Source organism: Phascolarctos cinereus, unplaced genomic scaffold (genome assembly GCF_003287225.1).
Source record: "Phascolarctos cinereus isolate Bilbo 61053 unplaced genomic scaffold, phaCin_HiC Scaffold_5;HRSCAF=322, whole genome shotgun sequence".
Taxonomy (NCBI): Eukaryota; Metazoa; Chordata; class Mammalia; order Diprotodontia; family Phascolarctidae; genus Phascolarctos; species Phascolarctos cinereus.
In genome coordinates, this window is record NW_027555958.1 from 477,583,729 (window position 1) to 477,603,443 (window position 19,715).

General features: G+C 50.0%; 1 protein-coding gene across 1 annotated transcript in view; it reads left to right on the top strand.

The window, feature by feature from the left end:
• The window catches only part of ACADM (acyl-CoA dehydrogenase medium chain), a 29,225-nt gene extending 10,020 nt beyond the window's left edge, over positions 1 to 19,205 (top strand). Inside the window, exons 7-12 of the mRNA XM_020968534.2 lie at positions 9,274 to 9,404; positions 9,945 to 10,053; positions 12,090 to 12,230; positions 13,511 to 13,606; positions 14,454 to 14,702; positions 18,916 to 19,205. Of these exons, the coding sequence (XP_020824193.1) occupies positions 9,274 to 9,404; positions 9,945 to 10,053; positions 12,090 to 12,230; positions 13,511 to 13,606; positions 14,454 to 14,702; positions 18,916 to 18,987 (798 nt within the window). The 3' untranslated portion in view covers positions 18,988 to 19,205. The remainder of the gene's footprint in view (positions 1 to 9,273; positions 9,405 to 9,944; positions 10,054 to 12,089; positions 12,231 to 13,510; positions 13,607 to 14,453; positions 14,703 to 18,915) is intronic.
• The last annotated feature ends 510 nt before the right edge of the window (positions 19,206 to 19,715 follow it).

The following is a 19,715-nucleotide window of genomic DNA, read 5'->3' on the forward strand; positions in this document are numbered from 1 at the left end:
CAGCCGACGAACAAAATGGCACCTGAGTGCAAAACTGGGCTAAGGCTCTCGCTTGGGAGTCCCACACACTCAAGGGCTCTAGAACCTTCTGGAATAATCTCATGCCTGATTGTTCTTTGGAGGGGAGAGGCAGCAGACACAGTCACATTTCATCCATTGTACTCATATCAGTGAAGAAAGTAGAGATTTAGAAATGTCATTGTTTTGAAGTCATTTATATATGAGGCCACTAGGTAGTGCCGTAATGCATAGAGCACTAGCCATGGAACCAGAAAGACCCAAGTTCTTGTGACCAAATCCAGCCTCAGACAGTTAACTAGCTGTGTGACCCTGGGCAAGTCACTTAACCTGGTTTACCTCAGTTTCCTCATCTGTAAAAATGAGCTGGAGAAGGAAACGTCAATCCACTCTGTCATCAAGCAGGACTGAAAAATGACTGACCACCAGCAAATAGAATTACTAGAATTAGGGAACAATACATCCCAGGGAGAAGTACTTAGGCAGGAATGACGATGTGAGTTGTATGTCAGTAAGTGTTTCTGAAGTGGCTGAGCTCCTGCGTACACTAGATCCCTCTCGTCATCTCTCTGTCTGTGGTGGCCGTCAGACCAGCTGCTGGTCAAGTGGTCATAAATTCTGAATTTTGGAAGTTTTCAGGAGTGATGGGATGGGGGGGCAGTCTGCTTTTGCTCACGACCCCTTCTCTGCCCTCCCCTGCTCCCTCCTCTAGTTCAGACCCGCATCGCCCCTCCCTTCTCCAGTGTGTCTTGTGGTACGCTCGGGCCTGAAGCCTCCTCCTCGGCATCTCTTAGGATAAGGTTAGGAATCGTGCCTGGTGCAGGCAGCTCCCCGGTAAAGAAATGTCCCCTGGCATGAAGGTCAGCACCTTCTCTTCACTGAGGCTGAGGACCGAGGGGTCCAGTGACCTCTCTAGGGTCAGGACTTAAACTCAGGTCTTCCTGGCTCCCAGGGCAGCTCTGTGTCTCCATTGAGCCCCGCCTGCTTAAATGTCCTTAAAGCTGTTGTGAGCCAGAATATCGGTGGGATTAGGGAGGCCCGCATTAACCCCCCTTCCCCCAACACACGCGCACACGTACACACTCTCCGTGATCATGAGCGGGGGTGGTCCAACTGTGGACACCACCCCTGATACCCTCCCAGGCCCTGCCCCAGGCTTCCTTGCTCGGTCAGGGCCCCTGTGGCCCCCATGTGCTGATGCCCTCCCAAGTGCCTTTCCTAAAGGTTCCCCCGGGGCATTCAGCCTTCCGCTCTAAAATACTGGGCAAAGACCTCAGGCCTACACTTCCTTAGGTGAGGTCAGCAGACTGCTCTATCTTGGTGGGTCCAGGAGCTGTTTGACAAGTCTCTCTTGAATGTTTGTTGAATCCAATTGCCTGAATGGTGATAAGAGTGCCCTGGAGTACAGCTGCTTAATAATTAACAGTGTGACAGAAGCTGAGGGTGAAAGGCAGCTGGGAGGCCATCAGGCCGTTCTCCGCCCATTCTGCCCCGGAGGATTGCACCAGGGGCTGGGGGTTTTCCTTGCGCGGTTTCCATCTCTCCCAGCTCCCATTGGGGCCTTCCACATGTACATGGCAGCTCCCCGCTGTGCTCCGAGCTAAGCCACCCCACTGCCTGCTGGCTGCTGCGTCTGGACGCTGTCCAGTGCCCCAGTGCCCAGGGCCTACCCCAGTGTTCCAAAATGCAAATCCAGACAAATGGAAGCCCCTGAGGGCAGCGTGAATGAGGGGGGCTTTGGGACCTTTCATTGCTGTTCCTAGCCACACACAAGTCCCGACAGTTTGCATTCTGGATGACAATATGGCTTTACAAGAGGGAAATGCCCTTGTTGGGGTTGGGAGGGGAGGCCTATAATTAATTGTCTCATCATCTGAGGGTGGGGCGGTTCATATTCTGTTTCTTGAATGAGTGCGAGGGAGGAGCCTGAAGCTGAAAGTTGTTCAGCTGAAGAAGGCCAAGGTGATGTGAAGGCCCCTCCTGCTGCTGTCTGGTCTGTCCCCAGACGTCACAGGAGCACAATCGTATCTTAATTGCTTGCCAGTATGAAATTTTACTTATAAGTATTTGATCAGATTTGGGCTTGTCATTTAGGGTTTTAGAATGAACAACTTCACAGGTTTCTAGGGTTAGATATTTAACATGGGGGAGAGGGGCCTAGCGTCAGGATAGAGCCTCGGATCCTTGCTGGCTGTGTGGCCTTGGACAAGTCACATCACTGCCTGCCTCACTTTCCCTATCTCTAAAGTGGGGATCATGACAGTACCCACCCCCCAGAGAGTTCACAGACTTGAAAGTGCTCTAGAAATAGGAGCTGGGATTTTCATGATGATCATTTAGAGCAGCAAGGGTTTTAGGCCCTGGCTTGGCCACTTTGGTAGACAGATCTAACCTAATTCCCAAATTCCGTCATGCTCTTAGTGTCCAAGACAGTTGCCATTGAACTTTTATTGTCATTTCTAGCTTTGGCTGAAATGTAAATTGACCCTCCAGAAATTCTGCTCATTCCTTCATCAGCCTGGTACCTGAATAGAATCAGACTCACCCTTCACTCATTTGTGTGCTGGTGAGGTGGGAGGTCTGTCATGTGGCCCTGACCATGTAGGTTTTGCTTCTGAATTCCTGTGATATATGGGGGGCCCAGCTAGGACCGAGTGCCCCGTTCCTGGATCTGACGTCTGCAAGCACCGGAAGACTTGTGATCCTCATCACTCAAGAGAGAAGGCGTCACTCCCTGTGACAGAGGAGGAGGAGAGCTCGGTGTGAACGATTGTGCGTCCAGCGCTCTACCCTCATGGTCCCCCGTCTTCCTCGGCCAGGAGGAGTCTGGGAGTCAGGCTTCCTCATAGTCCGGCGTTCTTGTGGCCCTGCTCGCCTTGCTCGACATCCATTCATGCCCATCTTCCTGCGAGTTCTTGCTCCTCCTCCTTTCTCATGCCACAGTCCTGCGGGCGCCACACTCCATTTCTTGTGGTCTCCACTTTGTTTCCAGTACCCAGAAAGAAGGGCTTCTTGGGGTACTCTCTTGTCTGGACAGTTTAATCAGCGTTTCTTGAATTATTTCAATGCCAACCCTGCACCTGATCTTCCAGGACAGAACCACGAAAGTAGTGGTAGTAGTAGCTGTACAGGGCCCTACTGTGTGCCAGGCACCAGGCCACCAGCTTTACAATTATCTTTTGTGAGCCTCACAGCAACCCTGGGAGAGAGGGAGCTGCTGTTGTTACCCCCATTTTACAGATGAGGAAACTGAGGCAAACAGCTAAGAAGGATCTGAGACGGGGTTTGAACTCGGATCTTCCTGATGCTAGGTCCAGCGCTTTCTATGCTGGAGCACCCCACGCTGCAGAGTGATCTCACCGAGGGGCCTCTCAGCTCTTGGGGTTCTGGGCTTGTCTCCCTGACAGCTGCTGGAGTGGCGAGGGCCATCTGACTTCAGATGAAATTTCCCAGCTCAATCCAGCAAGCATTTATGAAGCACCTGCTGTGTGCTGAGCCCAGCACTAGGTGCTGGAGCGGTCTCTGCCCCCAAGAACACCTAGTCTGATGAGGAGGACCTCTTTTTAGGAATGTCAGGGCCTTGGAAGAGAGGGAGGGCACAAACAGTGGGGATGAAGAAGGGCCCCTCACAGAAGTCGGTACCTGTGCTGTGTATCGAAGGAAGAGAATGTATTCTGGGCAGGGCCGATGGGCATAGAAAAGGTGTGGCAACCAGAGAGGCCGAGCCCTGGGTTAGAGATGGAGAAAAGGCTGCTTTGGTTGGATTGCAGTATGTGTCGGGGGGCTGGGGGGAAGGGATGCCCGTACCAGGGGCCTGGAAAGATGGTGAGGGCAAGGGCAAAGTATTTAAAGCGGAGCAGAGGAGTTTGTGTGCAATCCTAGAGGCACGGTCAGATCTTCACTTCAGGAGAACCCTTCGGCAGCCCTCTGGGGGTACAGAGAGACTCCAGGGGGTATGGGAGCGAGGAACCTGCAGGGCCAGAGGCCTACAGGAGGCCAGGAAGGACATGGACTGAGAAGTGACCACTGGCCTTGAGTGACTTGAGTGACGAGGTCAGAAGCCAGACTGAAGAGAGAAGAGGGAGTGGAGGCAAGGCCCAGAGACAGCTTTCTCCTGGGTTGGACAGCAGGTCTCATGAGGTTTGGGGGTTTTAAGGATGGAGGGACCTAGGAAGAGGTGGAAGATTTGGGGGGCTGGGGTAGGGACCCCACCCATCATCAGAGACTTGGAGGAGGAGAGAGCCTGGCTGGTGTCGGGGGACTCCCGGGTTTTCATGGCTCTCCCGGCCATCTCTGCTGCTCACTTCGTGTGGGCCACGTTTTTACTAATGTGGCCTTGGGTTGTTTCTTCCCTGGTTCTGCTTTGTGGGGCGGCACCTGACTGCCATGACGTCCTTGCGTGTCCGTGCTGTCTTGTTGGAATCAGGCCTTTGGCCTGGAGATGATTGTATTTACTGACTAGAACAGACATGCAGACGCCTGGTCTGTTCATTGAAGTGTGCCCGATAGAGCTTCTGTAGCCATTCAGCTGCTCTATTTACTGAAAGGGGTAAAAATGCTTTCCTGGGGGCCAGAATTGTACTGGTTTGGGGAGCACAGGAATTGCCTGCCTTTGCCAGGAATGACCGCTACAGGGAGCTCTGTGCCAGCAGAGGGATGCTGACCCCCCCACCCCTGGGCCTGAGTAGGGGGCCGTGATTCCCAAAGCCCTCCTGGGAATGGGTGTCCTGGTTCTCCAAAGCCATAGCTGCACTGTGGGCCCCATACGGGCCGGGGATTCTGGGACCAGTCACGCACACCTGTGAAATGCCCATCCCTGATCCCTTACGGCTCTCATTTCCCTGGGCAGCTTTCGGATTGGCTGCTGAGGTGCCCTCAGCGTCTTAGGAAGATTTCTGCTCAAATGGTTGCAGTTCAAGATAGTTTTTGTTATGAATGCAAGTTTACTTTTTAAAGTTCATTTACGTGGAACATGTCATACCCTGATGAAGCCGGAAAACAGGGCAGTTCTTTGGACAGGAAACGTGGTGGCGGTGCCTGGCCTTCTCAGCCAGTGTGACCTTGTACATGTTGTGCCAGAGCTCCTCTGAAGGGCAGAGCTGGTGCCGTAGGAAGGAGGCCTGCCTCAGTGTGCCAGGGCACGACTCTGTGTGTCCATAATGGGCCGGCCTTCCTTCCAGGCACGTCCTTGAATAATGAAGCAGGGCTATCTTAAAATAGGATGGCTCTGTGACTGCCTTTGCACGTACGTCAGGATTCCTGGGGATTCATTGGGAAGGTCGTCTTCTGGCAGCACAGGCAGCTCATTTGGGTACTGGGGAGGGCCTCCACAGAATAACCATTTTAGCTTTGGCACTCTTGGTCCTGAGGATTGTGAAGTAGCCATCTCTAGAAGAGTCCAGACACCGGCAAGCTGTACAGGACATTTCAGAGTTGCAACGTGTTAAAGCTGCTTAGAGAATGCTTTCTGGTCAGCAAACAGTTATTCAGCCCCCACTGTGTTCAGGGCACTTGGAAGAGAAATAGAAAAGTCGGATTTTCCCTCTGCGACATTGACCTTCCCCTCCTCCTTCCAGAGTGTTGGTGGCACTCTGGGCCTGGCTCTGCTCTAGGTGTCTGCCCAGTTCGTTTCCAGCACTCAAGGCCATCCCGAGTGAATACTCAGCTGGGATTCCGTCAGCTCCTATGGCTTCCGTTCCGATGCCTGCTAGATGGGTCTGTCTAGCCCTTTTCTCACCTGCACATGTTTTGAGGCATTTCAGCCTCAATGTGTCCAGAAGAGCATCTTATCTTCTTCCCACCCCTCTTCCTAAACTTCTTCATCTTTCTAGTCCCTTGGGTTTACTGGCTCTGAGCCCTTTACGTCACTTCCACGGCTTATCAGTTTCCAAGGTGTTTCCCCAGGCACACGGCCAGCACCCAGGAGCTCCTGGTTCTGCCTGTTGCACCTGGACTATTGCAGTAGCCTCTTCATTGGTCTTTCCGACACCAGCCCTCTCCTCTCCAGCCCATCATCCATTCCTAAAGCACGGAGCTTACTGAGTCGCTTTTCACTCAGGGCCTCTTGCGTGGCCTCACACTACTGTCTACCACCTGGCTCCAGCCGAGCCAGACCACTTAGCTTTGACCCATAGTTTTCTCATCTGTAAAGTCCTCACAGGGCTGGGGCAAGGCCTTGAGATCGATACTGCCTGCCCTTATTGCTGAGAATAGGCAGGGGCCACCACAGATTCTCATGCCCGGGAGCAGCATCACCAGGCATTTTTCTTGGGAATATTCCCTGGGAGCTGCAGAGACAAAGAGACTGATTAGGAAGGCATTGTTGTAGTCCAGATGAAGAGGGCTGAGCCATGAGAATGTAAAGAAAGAGATGGACAGCAGTACACATTAGAGACACTCACTAAATCAGACCAGCGGGTGTGCGTGCCGTGTGCCCAGTGAGTGCAGAGAGATTCAGAAACAACACATGTAAATTTGGCTCTTCCCTTAAGAAGGTTGCCTTCTGCTGAGGGGGGAGCAACATGAGAAAATATAGACAGTAAATATGAGGTATTTTCAGGGACGGGAAGAAAGCGCTAGTGGCCAATGTGGCCAGGAGGGGCCCCCAGAGGAGGGGGGGCCTCCTGCCTTAGCTGAGCATTCCAGGTTTGGAGAAGGGGCTTTGCAAAGACCTCAAAGGCAGAAGATAAAATCCAATGTATGAGGGACAGTAAGAAAGGACAGCAGTTTGTTTGGAATTTAGACTGCCCCAGGTAGAATAGTACGTGATCCCAGAGACAGAGAGACTTCAGTGCCCAGCACCACAATTTGTGTTTTATCCCAGAAGCCTGGGGAGGGACCAGAACTTCTTGAGGAAGTGAAAGACCTCATTGCTCAGACCTTCTGGTGGCAGGACAGAGACTCGACCCCTGATTGAATATCAGAGTTCACAGAGAAGAGTCCAGGATCACTTGATGGCCACACATCTGGGCATCTGGTAGTGCTCCAGACAGAGGAAGTCTGGAGGGAGGATGGATTTCAGGGAGAAGCTCGAGTTCTGTTCTGAATGTGCCAGGTCTGAGATGCCAAGGGGATGCCTGGATGGAAACCTTCCTGGCACACAGTGGAAGTCAGGCCTGGAGATCAAGGGGGAGATGTGGGAAATGGGCATAAATATGATCATCAGAGCCACAGAAGGAGGGTGAGGGAAGAAGGGGAGAGGGTCAGAGAGAAGGCCTTGATGGGTAAAGGATGGTCCCGTGAGGGAGACAGATGGAGCGAGCAGGAGAACTGGGAGAGAAGGATGCCAAGAGACCCAGGGAGGGAAGAGTGTGTGGGAAAAGGCCAAAGGTAGGAGAGGCTGAGTAGAAAAGGGGCAGGCCGGAGCAATCACATCATTGTGAGGGGGGGAGAAGGCAGCGGCACGCATTTAGCACCTCTGCCAAAGCGCGTGCTTTACAGGTATCTCATGAGAACTCGGGTCTGTGAGTTTATAGAAGGCTTGCCCAGCCGTGTCTTTGTGGAAGCCTCCATTTCCTCATTTATTCCATCACATTTGTCTTATTCTAGCACTTTTTCAGTCAGAGGAGAGCCTCTAGATTTCCAGGCGTCGCCCCCACAAAAAGCTGCTCTGTGGGTTTTTGTGCAGAGCGCGGTCTTTTCGCCATCTTTGATCCCTCTGGGCAGAGGTCCAGCAGTAAGGCAGCTCAGGCCGAGGGCACGCGCTGCTTAATCATGCCAGACTGTCTTCTGCGGAATGGCTGCACCCATTCACGGGGCCACCAGTGGCACTCCGATGTCTGTCTTCCCACCGCTCCTTGAACACTTGTCGTCTTTGCTTCTTTGCTAGGTATAAATTGTGTTTCTCTATCTAATTAGTAGCAATTTAGATCCTTTTTTTGTATGGTTCCAGATTGGAAAAGACCAGTGGTCAGGGAACTCCCCAGAAGATGGAAATGAGGCCAAGGAACAAGGGGAAAAGAGAAGAGCGTGGTGTGGGCCTCTGAAATAGGAGTCAGGAGTGCCAAGGCTCAGAGCTGGGGCCATCAAAGGCCGACAGAAAGAGGTGTGGGAAGCTAGGTTGGGAGAGAAGGGGCCAGAGGATGAGAGGCCCTCTGCCTGGGGTGGATGAGGTGGTGATAGCTCAAACCAAGAAGAGGGCAGAGGCACCCCACTACTTGGCTTGTGTTCTCCTCCAAGGAGAGTGGCCTTTTCAGTGAAAATGAAGAAACAGAAATGCCTAGCAGGGAGTTTATACCCAGGAGAGAGAAAGCAGTCAGAGAGAACCCAGCTCTTCCTTCGTGAATTGAAGTTAGCTGGCCCGCTCACACCACCTTCTCTCGTTACTGGGAGAAGTGACCGATGGAATGAATAAGCCGTTGCTGCCAGGAAGGGTTGAATGAATAAGGGAAGTAGGAGTGGGCCCACAGATTGGAGAAGGGCAGATGGCCTCCTCTTTAAAGGTCATGGACCCAAAGCAATGGTAGACATTTCATGGGGAACCTGGTCATCTCATCATGCAGTACCTGTGAGTGTCTCAAAAGGCCACAACAAAAGTAGCCCCAGCTTCTGAAGTAGCACCTGCTCAGGTCCCTTCCCCCTCTCAAAGGCTGTGACTCTGTACTTTGTTGTCAGGGATGCCAAAGGAGGGCATGAGAGGGCAGACAACATGAGCTGGGAAGGGCAGGACAGGATTGTGGATAGGGCCGAGGACCGGTAGGTGGTGACGGAATAGTGGGAGCACAGCAGCACCGATGAGGGGCCTGAGGCTCAGAGTCCCTGAAGGATTTGGGTGCCCTTTCTTATCTTTGGACACTACATTTCCATATTGATGAAAGAAAGGGTCTGCCAGGAAGAGGCCTATCTGCCTCGGGGCCACAGTGCTGGAGATGGACACAGCTGGCCAGTGAATGCACTCATACATCTGCCTGCAAGATGTCCACTGACACCAGCATCTTATCAAGATGAATCCAGCCTAGAGACAGGTGGACCCAGAAATGACTATCCCCCTAAAAAGAAAAGAGAAGGCTTAATGTTGTCACAGGCCTCTACACAATCTCCTTTAGGGTCTGGCATGTGCCAGTTTGCCACATTAGACCTGTTGGACGAGGGAGTGCCCACCAACTCTTTGATAACTTTAACTCAGTAGTTTAGGCCCATCTAAGATCTTGATTTAGAATGATAGGGTCTGTTTCCTCACATGGTGCTTGTGGTGGGATTCCCAATGGTCATGTTTCACCATTGATGTGTCCTTACTTTCATGTCTTTGTTTTCAAGGCTTACTGTGTAACCGAACCTGGAGCAGGCTCTGATGTGGCTGGTTTACAGACCAGAGCAGAGAAGAAAGGCAATGAGTATGTTATTAATGGTCAAAAGATGTGGATAACCAACGGAGGAAAAGCCAACTGGTGCGTTCATGGAAGTAGCTGCTGCCCTCCCTTCCACCTTGTTTTATGGAAACTCCCAGATCCTTGTCTCCTCTCTCCCTCTTCCCCTTGTCCCCCCGACCATCATTAACCTGAACTTGTCACAAGTTCAAAGTACAAGAAAGGCGACCCAATCTATCACTGTGGCTTTTGGCGAACTGACTAGCCCACAGCAAGGAAGCCAAAAGGATTTGGTTTTTGTTTCTGTGAAAAGATATTTATACAATCATTAAGCATCCATCAGATGCCTGTTAGGTTCTAGGCATTCACATTGTATTGGGGAGACGTGTTCACATTTGTGTGCACATGAGCATACCGACACACTCACACTACATAAAAGGAAAACAAAGCCACTTGACGCACGAATCCCACAAGGCGTGAGCGGGCATTGATGTTGGTGTCACCTCTGGGCATGGGGAACCCTTTCTGCCATGGGCACGTCGACCTGGTTGGAACAGCAGAGACTTTGCCTTCCCTCTGCTGCTGCCCCAATCCTGATGAGTCCTTCATGTCTTCTTGTAGGTATTTTCTTTTGGCTCGGACTGACTCTGATCCCAAGGCCCCTGCCAGCAAAGCCTTCACTGGATTTATTGTAGAGGCAGACACCCCGGGAGTCCAGATCGGAAGAAAGGTAAAATGCAGACGCCACAAAGGGTTTAGTTATAATTCAGAATAAATGAGGCATTTCACCACCACGGGTTGTCTTAGGTTGGAATGAAGAGAAGCCTGGTATTGGTGAACAGGCCCGGCTCTTTCAGCCCATCTTCCAAAGGCATGGTCTCCAGCCCCAACGCATGATGGGTGTACCCCCCAGAGTATGTTCTGCTTCCCCAGTGCTTAGCTGGAGAGTTGGATAAATCCATGATCTCTCCTAAGTGTGGGCCCTCCCTCCACCAGCCAGACCATGGCCTCCGCAGGCCTTCTTATCCTAGGAGGCTCTTGCCTGCATCTTCTTGCTGATCTTCCTTGGCACTGGGGTCCCTCCCCTTGTTTGTTAGTGACCCGCCATTTCCCTTCCCATAGCTGCCTGAACTGCCTTCCTCTCTTTCCCAGCATACGTCCTTGGGTTGTCTTTCAGTGCCCAGGACACCCGCCCGCCACGGTCACCTGACACTAGATGGTCCCTAGTTCTCAGTCATGGCGTCTAAGTGGAGAAGCGTTGTCCCCCAAAGCACTGTCAGGTCCTCAGAACAATCCAGCCTGTCCTCCCTGTGGTTTTACATTCTGGGCCCAGCTCCTTCATCTGTATCTCTGTCCTAAGTCTGCACTGATGCACTGACTCCACGAGGGACCCGTCCAGCTTCCATGATCGAGACAAGCAACATCCTCCTTCCCCTGGCTCCGACGCTCAGAGTGTTGGAAGCCCAGTCTTCTGAAAGTGGGTGGATGAGAGGCCAACAGAAGCTTCTGAGGAATGGCGCTATCAGTAGGGAATCCCTTCTCAACCCTTCTCCCAGGAAATCTAGAATTGTAATGGAGGGATGCCTTTGGGGAGCACACATCTCCCGGTGTCACACCCTGTTCAGTATTCCTGATCAGAGGATTGTTGAAAAGTCTTATCTAGTGGTTAGACATGTGCATGGAAGATACTTTGGGGGAGGAGAAGACTCCAGGCTGCATTTGCTTTGTGTAGACACAAAGCGCTTGTGCATTTCTTAAACTCTGTCAGAAGTGTGGCTCTAAAGGTGGGAAAGCCTGCCAGTGTCCTCCCTTTCACCAAGAATACCGCTGACTCCCAGATGAGGAATTTATAGATGGAAAGGCAGGCAGATGGGTAGAGATGCCGGTGTCTTCTCAAGGACCTCTTTCTTGGAATCATCCTCCCCACTTTTCAAAGTCGGATCTGAAAAACGTGTCTTGAGTACTCGTAGGCTTGTCACCTCCAGCAGTTTTGGTCATGCCGGCTGGCTTAGCGTTGTCCAGCCTAGAGGCGTTAATAGCAGGACACGGTTCTCTAGATAGGGTCTGACGAGGTCAGTTGTCACTCACCCAGCATTTATCAAGTGCTCCCTTTGCAGCAGCCCCTGAGTAGCACCGGGGTTTCAGAGAAAAAGCAGACAGTCCCTGCCCTGGCCCCAACAGCTTCCGTTCTGATGGGGGAGACAACATAAATAAATGAGAATACACGAGATGGAGGACCTCAGAGGAAATGGCTCTAGCTGGTGGAGGGATCAGGAAAGGCTCTCTGGAGAAGTGGCATGTGAGCTGAGTCTTCAGAGACTCCCTGAGGTGGAGGCTGGGAGGGGGAGTGTTTGAGGCCTGGGGAATGCCAGTGCAAAAAGGTGGGTGAGTGGGAGGAGCCAGAGAAGAAGGCCCTGGAAGCCCAGGGCCCTGGGTCCTGCAGACCACCTAGAGCCACGTCCGTCATCCCATACGTGTGCGCTTGTCATCGGTAACCTAGCTATGACTTTCCATTGGCTCCTGTTAAACTGGGCCCATTGTTCGAGGCTGTCCTGATCCCTGTGGATTGGGACTCTCTCCACCAGGATATTTGCTGTTCTTCAGAAATCGACTTAGCAACAGCCTATCTATTTTTGAGCAAGCACTAAATCATTAACCTATAGTTCTTTTCCCAGAGCTTTCTCCATTAAGAAATCAGACACCGTATGTAAATAGTTTCCAAACCTTTCCTTAGGAAATGTCTTTGGCTGTCACTGTCCTTTTCAGGAGATAAACATGGGCCAGCGCTGCTCAGACACCAGGGGGATTGTCTTTGAAAATGTGATTGTGCCCAAAGAGAATGTCCTCCTTGGGGAGGGCGCCGGCTTCAAAATTGCAATGGGCGCTTTCGACAGAACCAGACCTCTGGTGAGTGAAGATGGGCATGGCTTTGCTTTTACCTTTAGGAGAGTTGTGTCATGACCTTCCGTGGCTGTGGTGCCATTCACTTGTGCTGTATTCTGTGGGCCTTGGCTTTTCCTGAATAGGGCTCTGCTCTGCTGACTTCTGAACAGTGGCCATCGGTAGAGGAATGGCCGCAGTGAGGAGGTGACTCTCCCGGGGGGCTGTCGTTCAGGACCCTGCTGGGCTGCCTGCCCCCTCAAGCCATCCACTTTCTTTTTCATTAGGAAGGAGGAGCTTTTTCTTGAGGCCTGCTTTCGGAAATGAGTCAATAGCACCACTGGAGGGACTGACTTTAGCCCTTCTTCACGGCCCCTCCCTGGACAGTGGAGAGGCCCAGGGAGCAGCCTCCTGCAGGCAGGAATCTCCATCTTCATGGATGAAGGCAGACGGCTGCCAAGGGCCGAATGCCGTCAATCATTCTCTCCCCATCCCATCGAGCCTGCGCCACCAATGGCCTATGGCCCTCCCATGAAAGAACCTGGCCTATCTCTTGTTTAGTTTGGGGTTACCCAATGAGCAGCCTTTTATTTTATTCTTTAAATAGTATTTTCTCCCAATTATATGTCAAGACAATTTTTAGTATTCATTGTTACAAGATTTTGAGTTCCAAATTTTCTCCCTCCATCCCTTTCCTCCCCTCTTCCTAAAATGGTAGGCAATTTCATATACTTCTGTATGTGCAATTACGTAAAATTATTTCCATATTAGTCACAGTTGTGAAAGAAGAAACAGATCAAAAGGAAAAAACCCACGAAAATTAAAGTAAGTGAAAAAACGATGCTTTGATCTGCATTGAGACTCCATAGTTCCTTATATGGATGTGGAGAGCTTTCCATCATGAGTCCTTTGTGTTGCTGAGAAAAGCTGAGTCATTCACAGTTGATCATCACACGATGTTGATGATAACGGATACAATATCTTCCTGGTCCTGCTCACTTCACTCAGCATCAGACCGTACAAGTCTTTCCAGGTTTTTCTGAAGCCTGCCTGCTCATCATTTCTTATAGCACAATAGTATTCCATTACATTCATATACCATAACTTGCTTGGCCATTCCCCAACGGATGGGCATCTCCTCCATTTCCAATTCTTTGCCCCCACACAAAGAGTTGCTGTAAATATTTTTGTACTTGGGGGTCTACTTCCCATTTTTATGGTCTCTTTTGGATAAGCCCTAGAAGTGCTATGGCTGGGTCAGAGGGTACTGAGCGGCTTTTTAAAATGGTGTTCTCTCACAACCTCAGGTTGCCGCCGGTGCCGTTGGGCTCGCACAGAGAGCTTTGGACGAAGCTACCAAGTATGCCTTGGAGAGGAAGACCTTTGGAAGGCACCTTGTCGAGGTGTTGCCACAAAGTGCAGGAAGGCCTTGGAAATCACAGCATGCCCTCCCTCAGAGGGGAAGAGAGGCTGAGGGATCTGTCCGGGGGTCTTAGAGATGGGGGCAGAACTGGGACTCAGCTCATTGTGGCTCATCCAAGTAATGGCAGATTGGGGGTGGGGCTGGTAAGAAACAGTGGATGTCGAGGGGTCAGAGAAACAGGGCAAGCAAACCCCAGAAACAAGGTGCTCAGTGACCACAGCCCACCCTCAGAGGCAAAGAATGGCCAGCCTTAGCCCCACAGCTGAGGAAATGCCTCTCCCCCAAGAAGACACAAGTGGGCGCTGGCGGTGAGGATTAATGTTCTTATGACCGGTAGGAGGGGAGGGGCAGGAGAGAGAGAGAAGCAAGCCGCGAAAAGAATACATTGAGGGGGCAGCTAGGTGTCGCCGTGGAGAGAGCTCCGGCCCTGGAGTCAGGAGGACCCGAGTTCAAATGTGGCCTCAGACACATGACACTCAATAGCTGTGTGACCTTGGGCAAGTCACTTAATCCTCACTGCCTCATCAAAAAAAGAAAAAAAACCAAATGTATTGCTTTTAAAAAATGAACTTAAATTAATATACAGTTTAAAGACTGTTAAGAATAGAAGTTCATATATAATCTTTTTTCTTGGTTGTATATTTGAATACTTAATTGCTAGTGGCAGTTAAATTTATAGTCATTTTAAAATGTTTTATAATTTGGCCAGAAATCAAACTCATGCACAGTGGATTGTTGTCAGGAAACAGGTTAATTAGCATTTTGTCTCAAAATTATTTTTAGACCAATAATGTCTCTCATGCTCTCTTTCTTCTCACTAACCTTAGCACCAGGCAGTGTCCTTTCTGCTGGCTGAAATGGCCATGAAGGTGGAACTAGCCAGAATGGCTTACCAACGAGCCGCATGGGAAGTTGATATGGGGCGCCGCAATACCTACCACGCCTCCATTGCCAAGGCATTTTCCGGCGACATTGCCAACCAGGTGGCTAGTGACGCTGTGCAGATTTTTGGAGGCAGTGGATTTAATAGTGAATACCCAGTAGAAAAACTAATGAGAGATGCCAAAATTTACCAGGTAAGTTAATTAAACGTTGTTTCAGAGTCAAAATGTTGCCAGATTGACAAGTAAATTTCACATTGTTTAAGAATTAAATATCACATTTTAAATTAATTGAGTAGTACTCTTCCCAGATTCTCGAGTCAGTAAACATGGGAAGAGCATTGACGCAATGTTGGCTAAGTGCCCGTCTCCAGTGAAAGAGCTCACATTGCAACATCAGTGATTCCCGACCTCTTTGGAGGGTTTTCTTCCCGTTCATTTTGTTACATGGTGGCCAATGGGGGCCCTTACATTTCTTAAAAACACAAATTAAATTTGTTTGCCAAATGGCCACTTGGAGAGGGCGGGAGGTGTTTTAGGCTTTTGTCAAAGCAGCCTTGGCTGGAGAAGGTTGTCAGTATTTACAGAGGGCGCAGAGGAGTGGTTTTCCAAGTAAGAAGTCAGCACCTGGATCACTGGACAAAAGGATGACCTGGGTGACTTATTTGGAGCTTTGACATGTACATAAGAGTGACCGAGGTAGAGTGACTCCCATTGGGTGGCTCCTGAGGATGCTGAGGCAGAAAGGCCAGTCCCCGGCCTCGAGGGGCTGCACATCGATGGACAGATAGAGAGTGTACACGGAGAAGCCCAGTGGGTTCCTGGGCTTCGTTGCTGGGGATGCTGCCAGCGTCACTTACAGTCACAGTGCAGGCCCCAGGGGCACTGCCCGGGACCCGTTCTGGGCCTCCCCAGCAGTAACCCACGAGTCACCCTCCTGGCTAAGGAATTAGGAGCTCCTGATAAGTCCCCTGCATTTGTAAAGCAGAGGGGATTGGCCTCCTTCTCTCTTAGCCATGGTCCCTGCTAGCTCTAATCCCTGGGAATTCTGCCAGCATCTTGCTGGTACAGGCAACCATGATGCAGATCATTACATAAATGGCATCGATTATTATTTATCACCATCTAATATTTATGTGAATTTTCCACATCTCAGCCTTAAGTTGTGTGGCTGAGTCATTTCAGTTGTGACTGACTCTTCATGACCCCACTTAAGGTTTTCTTCGCAAAGATACTGGAGTCTTCTGTCATTTCCTTCACCAGCTCATTTTACAGATGAGGAAACTGAGGCAAACAGGGTGAAGTGACTTGCCCAGGGTCACAGAGCTGGTAAGAGTCTGAGGCCAGATTTGAACTCAGGACAGTAAGTCTTCTGACTCCAGGCCCAGTGCGCGGTGCACTGTGGCACCCCCTCAGGGCAATACAAGTGCTAGGTGTTCTTTTTTTGTTATGTTGTGTTGTGTAAAAGCTCTAGACTAGCATTTGGGGAGACACCACCGAATGCTGAAAAATACTGAAAGTGATCTCCCAGGGCCGCAGATTGAGCACCGGAAGGCGCCTTCGAGGGCATTTAGCCCAAACCCATCATTTCTGGACAAGGAAGCTGGGGTCTGGAGATAAGGGACTTGCCCAAGGTCCCCAAGGTCTCATGACACTTGACCCCGGCGCCTTGCCATGGAAACGGTCCTCCATCCTGTGGTCCCTCTGAAACGAGAGAAAGCTGGACCGGCTTGGCTCCCTTTCCTTGGGCCTCCAGGAATAGCCACGGGGCTCGGCCTCCCGGCAGTCAGTCAGCCATTTATCCCCAGGTTAGGCTGGAGGTCAGGGCTGCTGGTGAGGATGCCCCCACCCTGATGGCTCTGGTAGAGCAGAAACAACAGTGATCAAGGGGAAGGGAAGGCAGGCAGTAACTGGGGAGATGGGGAGAAAGGACAGCAAAGGGGTTCCTAGAGTCCTAGAGTGAGGCATTAACTCCCTCCACTCTGCACACACCATTCCCCCCCTTTGTTTGCCTGGTGACGCTCCTTCAAGAATGTCCACTCTCAAGGGGTAGTTGGAAATAGAAGAGTGGAATAAACACTTCCACACAGAAACATGGGGGTTTCCCCTCCTGCTTTCGCTCTAGAGACCACCACCATCCTCCTGGTACCTCAGGCTCCCAGCCTAGGAGAAAGCCTGCATTCCTCTCTCTCGCCCTCCAAATCCAATATGGTGCCAAGACCTGTCCATCTCACCTCTACGCCGTCTCTCTAAAACATCCACTTCTGTCCTCTGATGCTGCCCCCACCCCAGTGCACCCCCTCCTCACCCACACCTGGACCACTGCAGTGGCTTCTGAAGGTCTGCCCGCCTCGGTCTCCCCCCACTCCGGTCCATCCTCCATTCAGCCACCAAAGTGATTTCCCTGAAGTGCGGGTCTGACCATGTGGCTCCCCATTGTCCCCAGGATCAAATGCAGAACACGCCTCTTAGAGCTCAAAGCCTTTCAAAGCCTGCCCCCTCCTCCTTTCCAGTCTTCTCACCCTGACTCCCCACCATGAACCCATCAGTCCAGTGATGTTCCACTGACAGGACCCCCCAACTCTCAGCTCGGGGCATTCTCTCTGGTTGTCCCCCAGGCCTGGAACGCTGACCTCCTTGGCTTCATGTGAGTCCCAGCTAAAACTGCACCTTCATGCAAATGCGAAAAGGACACACATGTACAAAAATATTCATAGCAGCTCTTTTTGTGGTGGCAAAGAATTGGAAGTTGAGGGGATGCCCATCAATTGGAAAATGCTATCCTCAAAGAAGAAAGAATTATGGAGCCTCCCTTAGCCCCTCCTCATTCCAGTGCCTTCCCTCTATTCATCGTCTCTCTGGCTGCTTTGCAGACTCTGTCCCATTAGAAGGTGAATTCTTTTGCCTTTCTTTGTATGGCCAGTTCTTAACATAGTCCCTGACACAAAAGAGTCACTTAATAAATGTTGACTGATTGAGTCTAGACTGGGGAAGGAAGCGCCCTCTCTTGGGCACCAAGGTGAAGGGTCTTGCCCAGAGTCACCAACAGTCATGAGTCAGGGCCAAGACTTGAACCCAGGTCTTCTTAACTCAGTTCCCTACAATATGTTGCCTCCTTTCAGCCACATGAAGAAGCTTTTGTGATTCCCTGTCCCAAGCAGATAGTATTGATCGGTTTCAAGTTTTTCTTCCATGAAAAGTCAGTCAACTTGGTGATTCTCATTATATCCTGATGTCAAGAAAAGGAACTTTGTTTATATCCACATGCTTTGTTTGGGTTTCTGATAACATCGCTCTGTAAATAAGAGAAAAATTAAAATTGCTTTATAGTTTTTAAGAAAACATTTCCTAGCACTCCTTAGGTGCTACTGGGAGATCTTCGATGGCCTTTCCAAATGAGAGGTCGGCATTATCACAATGAGGGACCTTAGGGTTCGATTTTTTTTTTGATTAATTTATTTTGAATTATCAACAATAACTTCCATAAGCTTTTGAGTTTTTAATTTTTCTCCCCCTCCCTCCCTAAGACAGAGCACAATCTGATATAGGTTATACATATACATTTCTATTAAACATTTTCACATTAGTGATGTTGTAAGTAAGAATTAGAACTAATAGGAGGAACCACCAGAAAGTAGAAACAAAACACAACAGAAGAGAAAAATAGCAAATAGTATGCTTCGATCTGCATTCAAACTCCATAATTCTTTCTTCTTTGTAGATAGCATTTTCCATCATGAGGCCTTTGGAGATGTCTTAGATCCTTGTATAGCTGAGAAGGGTTGAGTCTATCAATATTAGTCATCGCACAACGTGGCTGTTACTGTGTACAACATTCTCCTGGTTCTGCTCATTTCACTTAGCATCAGTCCATACAAGTGTTTCCAGGTTTTTCTAAAGTCTGCCTGCTCATCATTTCTTATAGCACAATAGTATTGCATTACATTCATATACCACAACTTGTTCAGCCATTCCCCAACTGATGGGCATCCTCTCAATTTCCAATTCTTTGACACCACAAAAAGAGCTGCTATAAATATTTTTGTACACGTGGGTCCTTTTCTCTCATTTGTATGATCTCTTTGGGATACAGCCCTAGAAGTGCTATTGCTGGGTTAAAGGGTCTGCACATTTTTACAGCCCTTTGGGTATAGTTCCAAATTGCTCTCCAGAATGGTTGGATCATTTCACAACTCCACCAACAATGCATTAGTGTTCCAGTCAGGGTTTGATTTTAGTCTGGCTTGTTTTCAAACTGCTTGTCAAGCATAAAGTACATACAGGCTTTCAGTAATCTTCTGCAGTGGACTTTATCTGTTGACCGTAGGATTGCTCATTAAAATGGGAAAATGATATTTCATGGAACATCCAATAACTGTAGTCACTGATGTGCTTACAATGCCTTCAGATTTACGAAGGGACCGCTCAGATCCAGAGGCTGATCATAGCTCGTGAGCACATCGGCAAGTACAAGAAGTAACTGAGAAGCGCTCCCTGGCCCGCAGCCCTCGGCTGCGCGCCTGCCCAGGAGAAGACGGCAAAGGGAGGACGCTTGGATGGATCAGCTGGTGAAATGAAGACAATTAGAAATGAGTAAGACATTACGATGGTAGTTTTACACTCTGTTTAACATCATTAAAATACTTGTGTATTCTTCAACAGCACTTGTACTGGAATCATAAAGCATCAAGAAAAAGAGTTGATTATGTGGAAATGGTCATTTTAAAAACCACAATACCAAAAGCTTGTGGGGTTTCTAGCAGTAGACTTTGAAACAAGGGAAGGGGATCTCCCAGCATTAGGGCTTCTCACCTTCTTTTGGCCCATTTCTCAGGCAGCAAGGCTTACGCTGCTCCCTGAGATGCCTAATTGTGACATTCAGAGGTGCAGTCTTTTTACCTAAGATTGGCAAAGCAGGCAGTGTGATTGCCCGATCCTAGCATATAATTGGTCAGTGTCCGTTCAACACCTTCCAGCCTCCCCAGGAACCCATTGTTTGTCTGTTAGGCTGTGATTGGAATGGGGCCGCCCATCAGCCCTGGGCATGGGAATTCTGTCGATGGCACCCCGAGCGCCAGTCCCTAGAAGCAGGAGGAAATCTGGCGCAGTGCCCAACCAATGCCTTTTTTGGGAGGGAACAGGGTAAAGAAATCTACATATGAGACTACGTTGGTCTCCTGATGACTTCTGTGCAGTCTTTATTTGCAC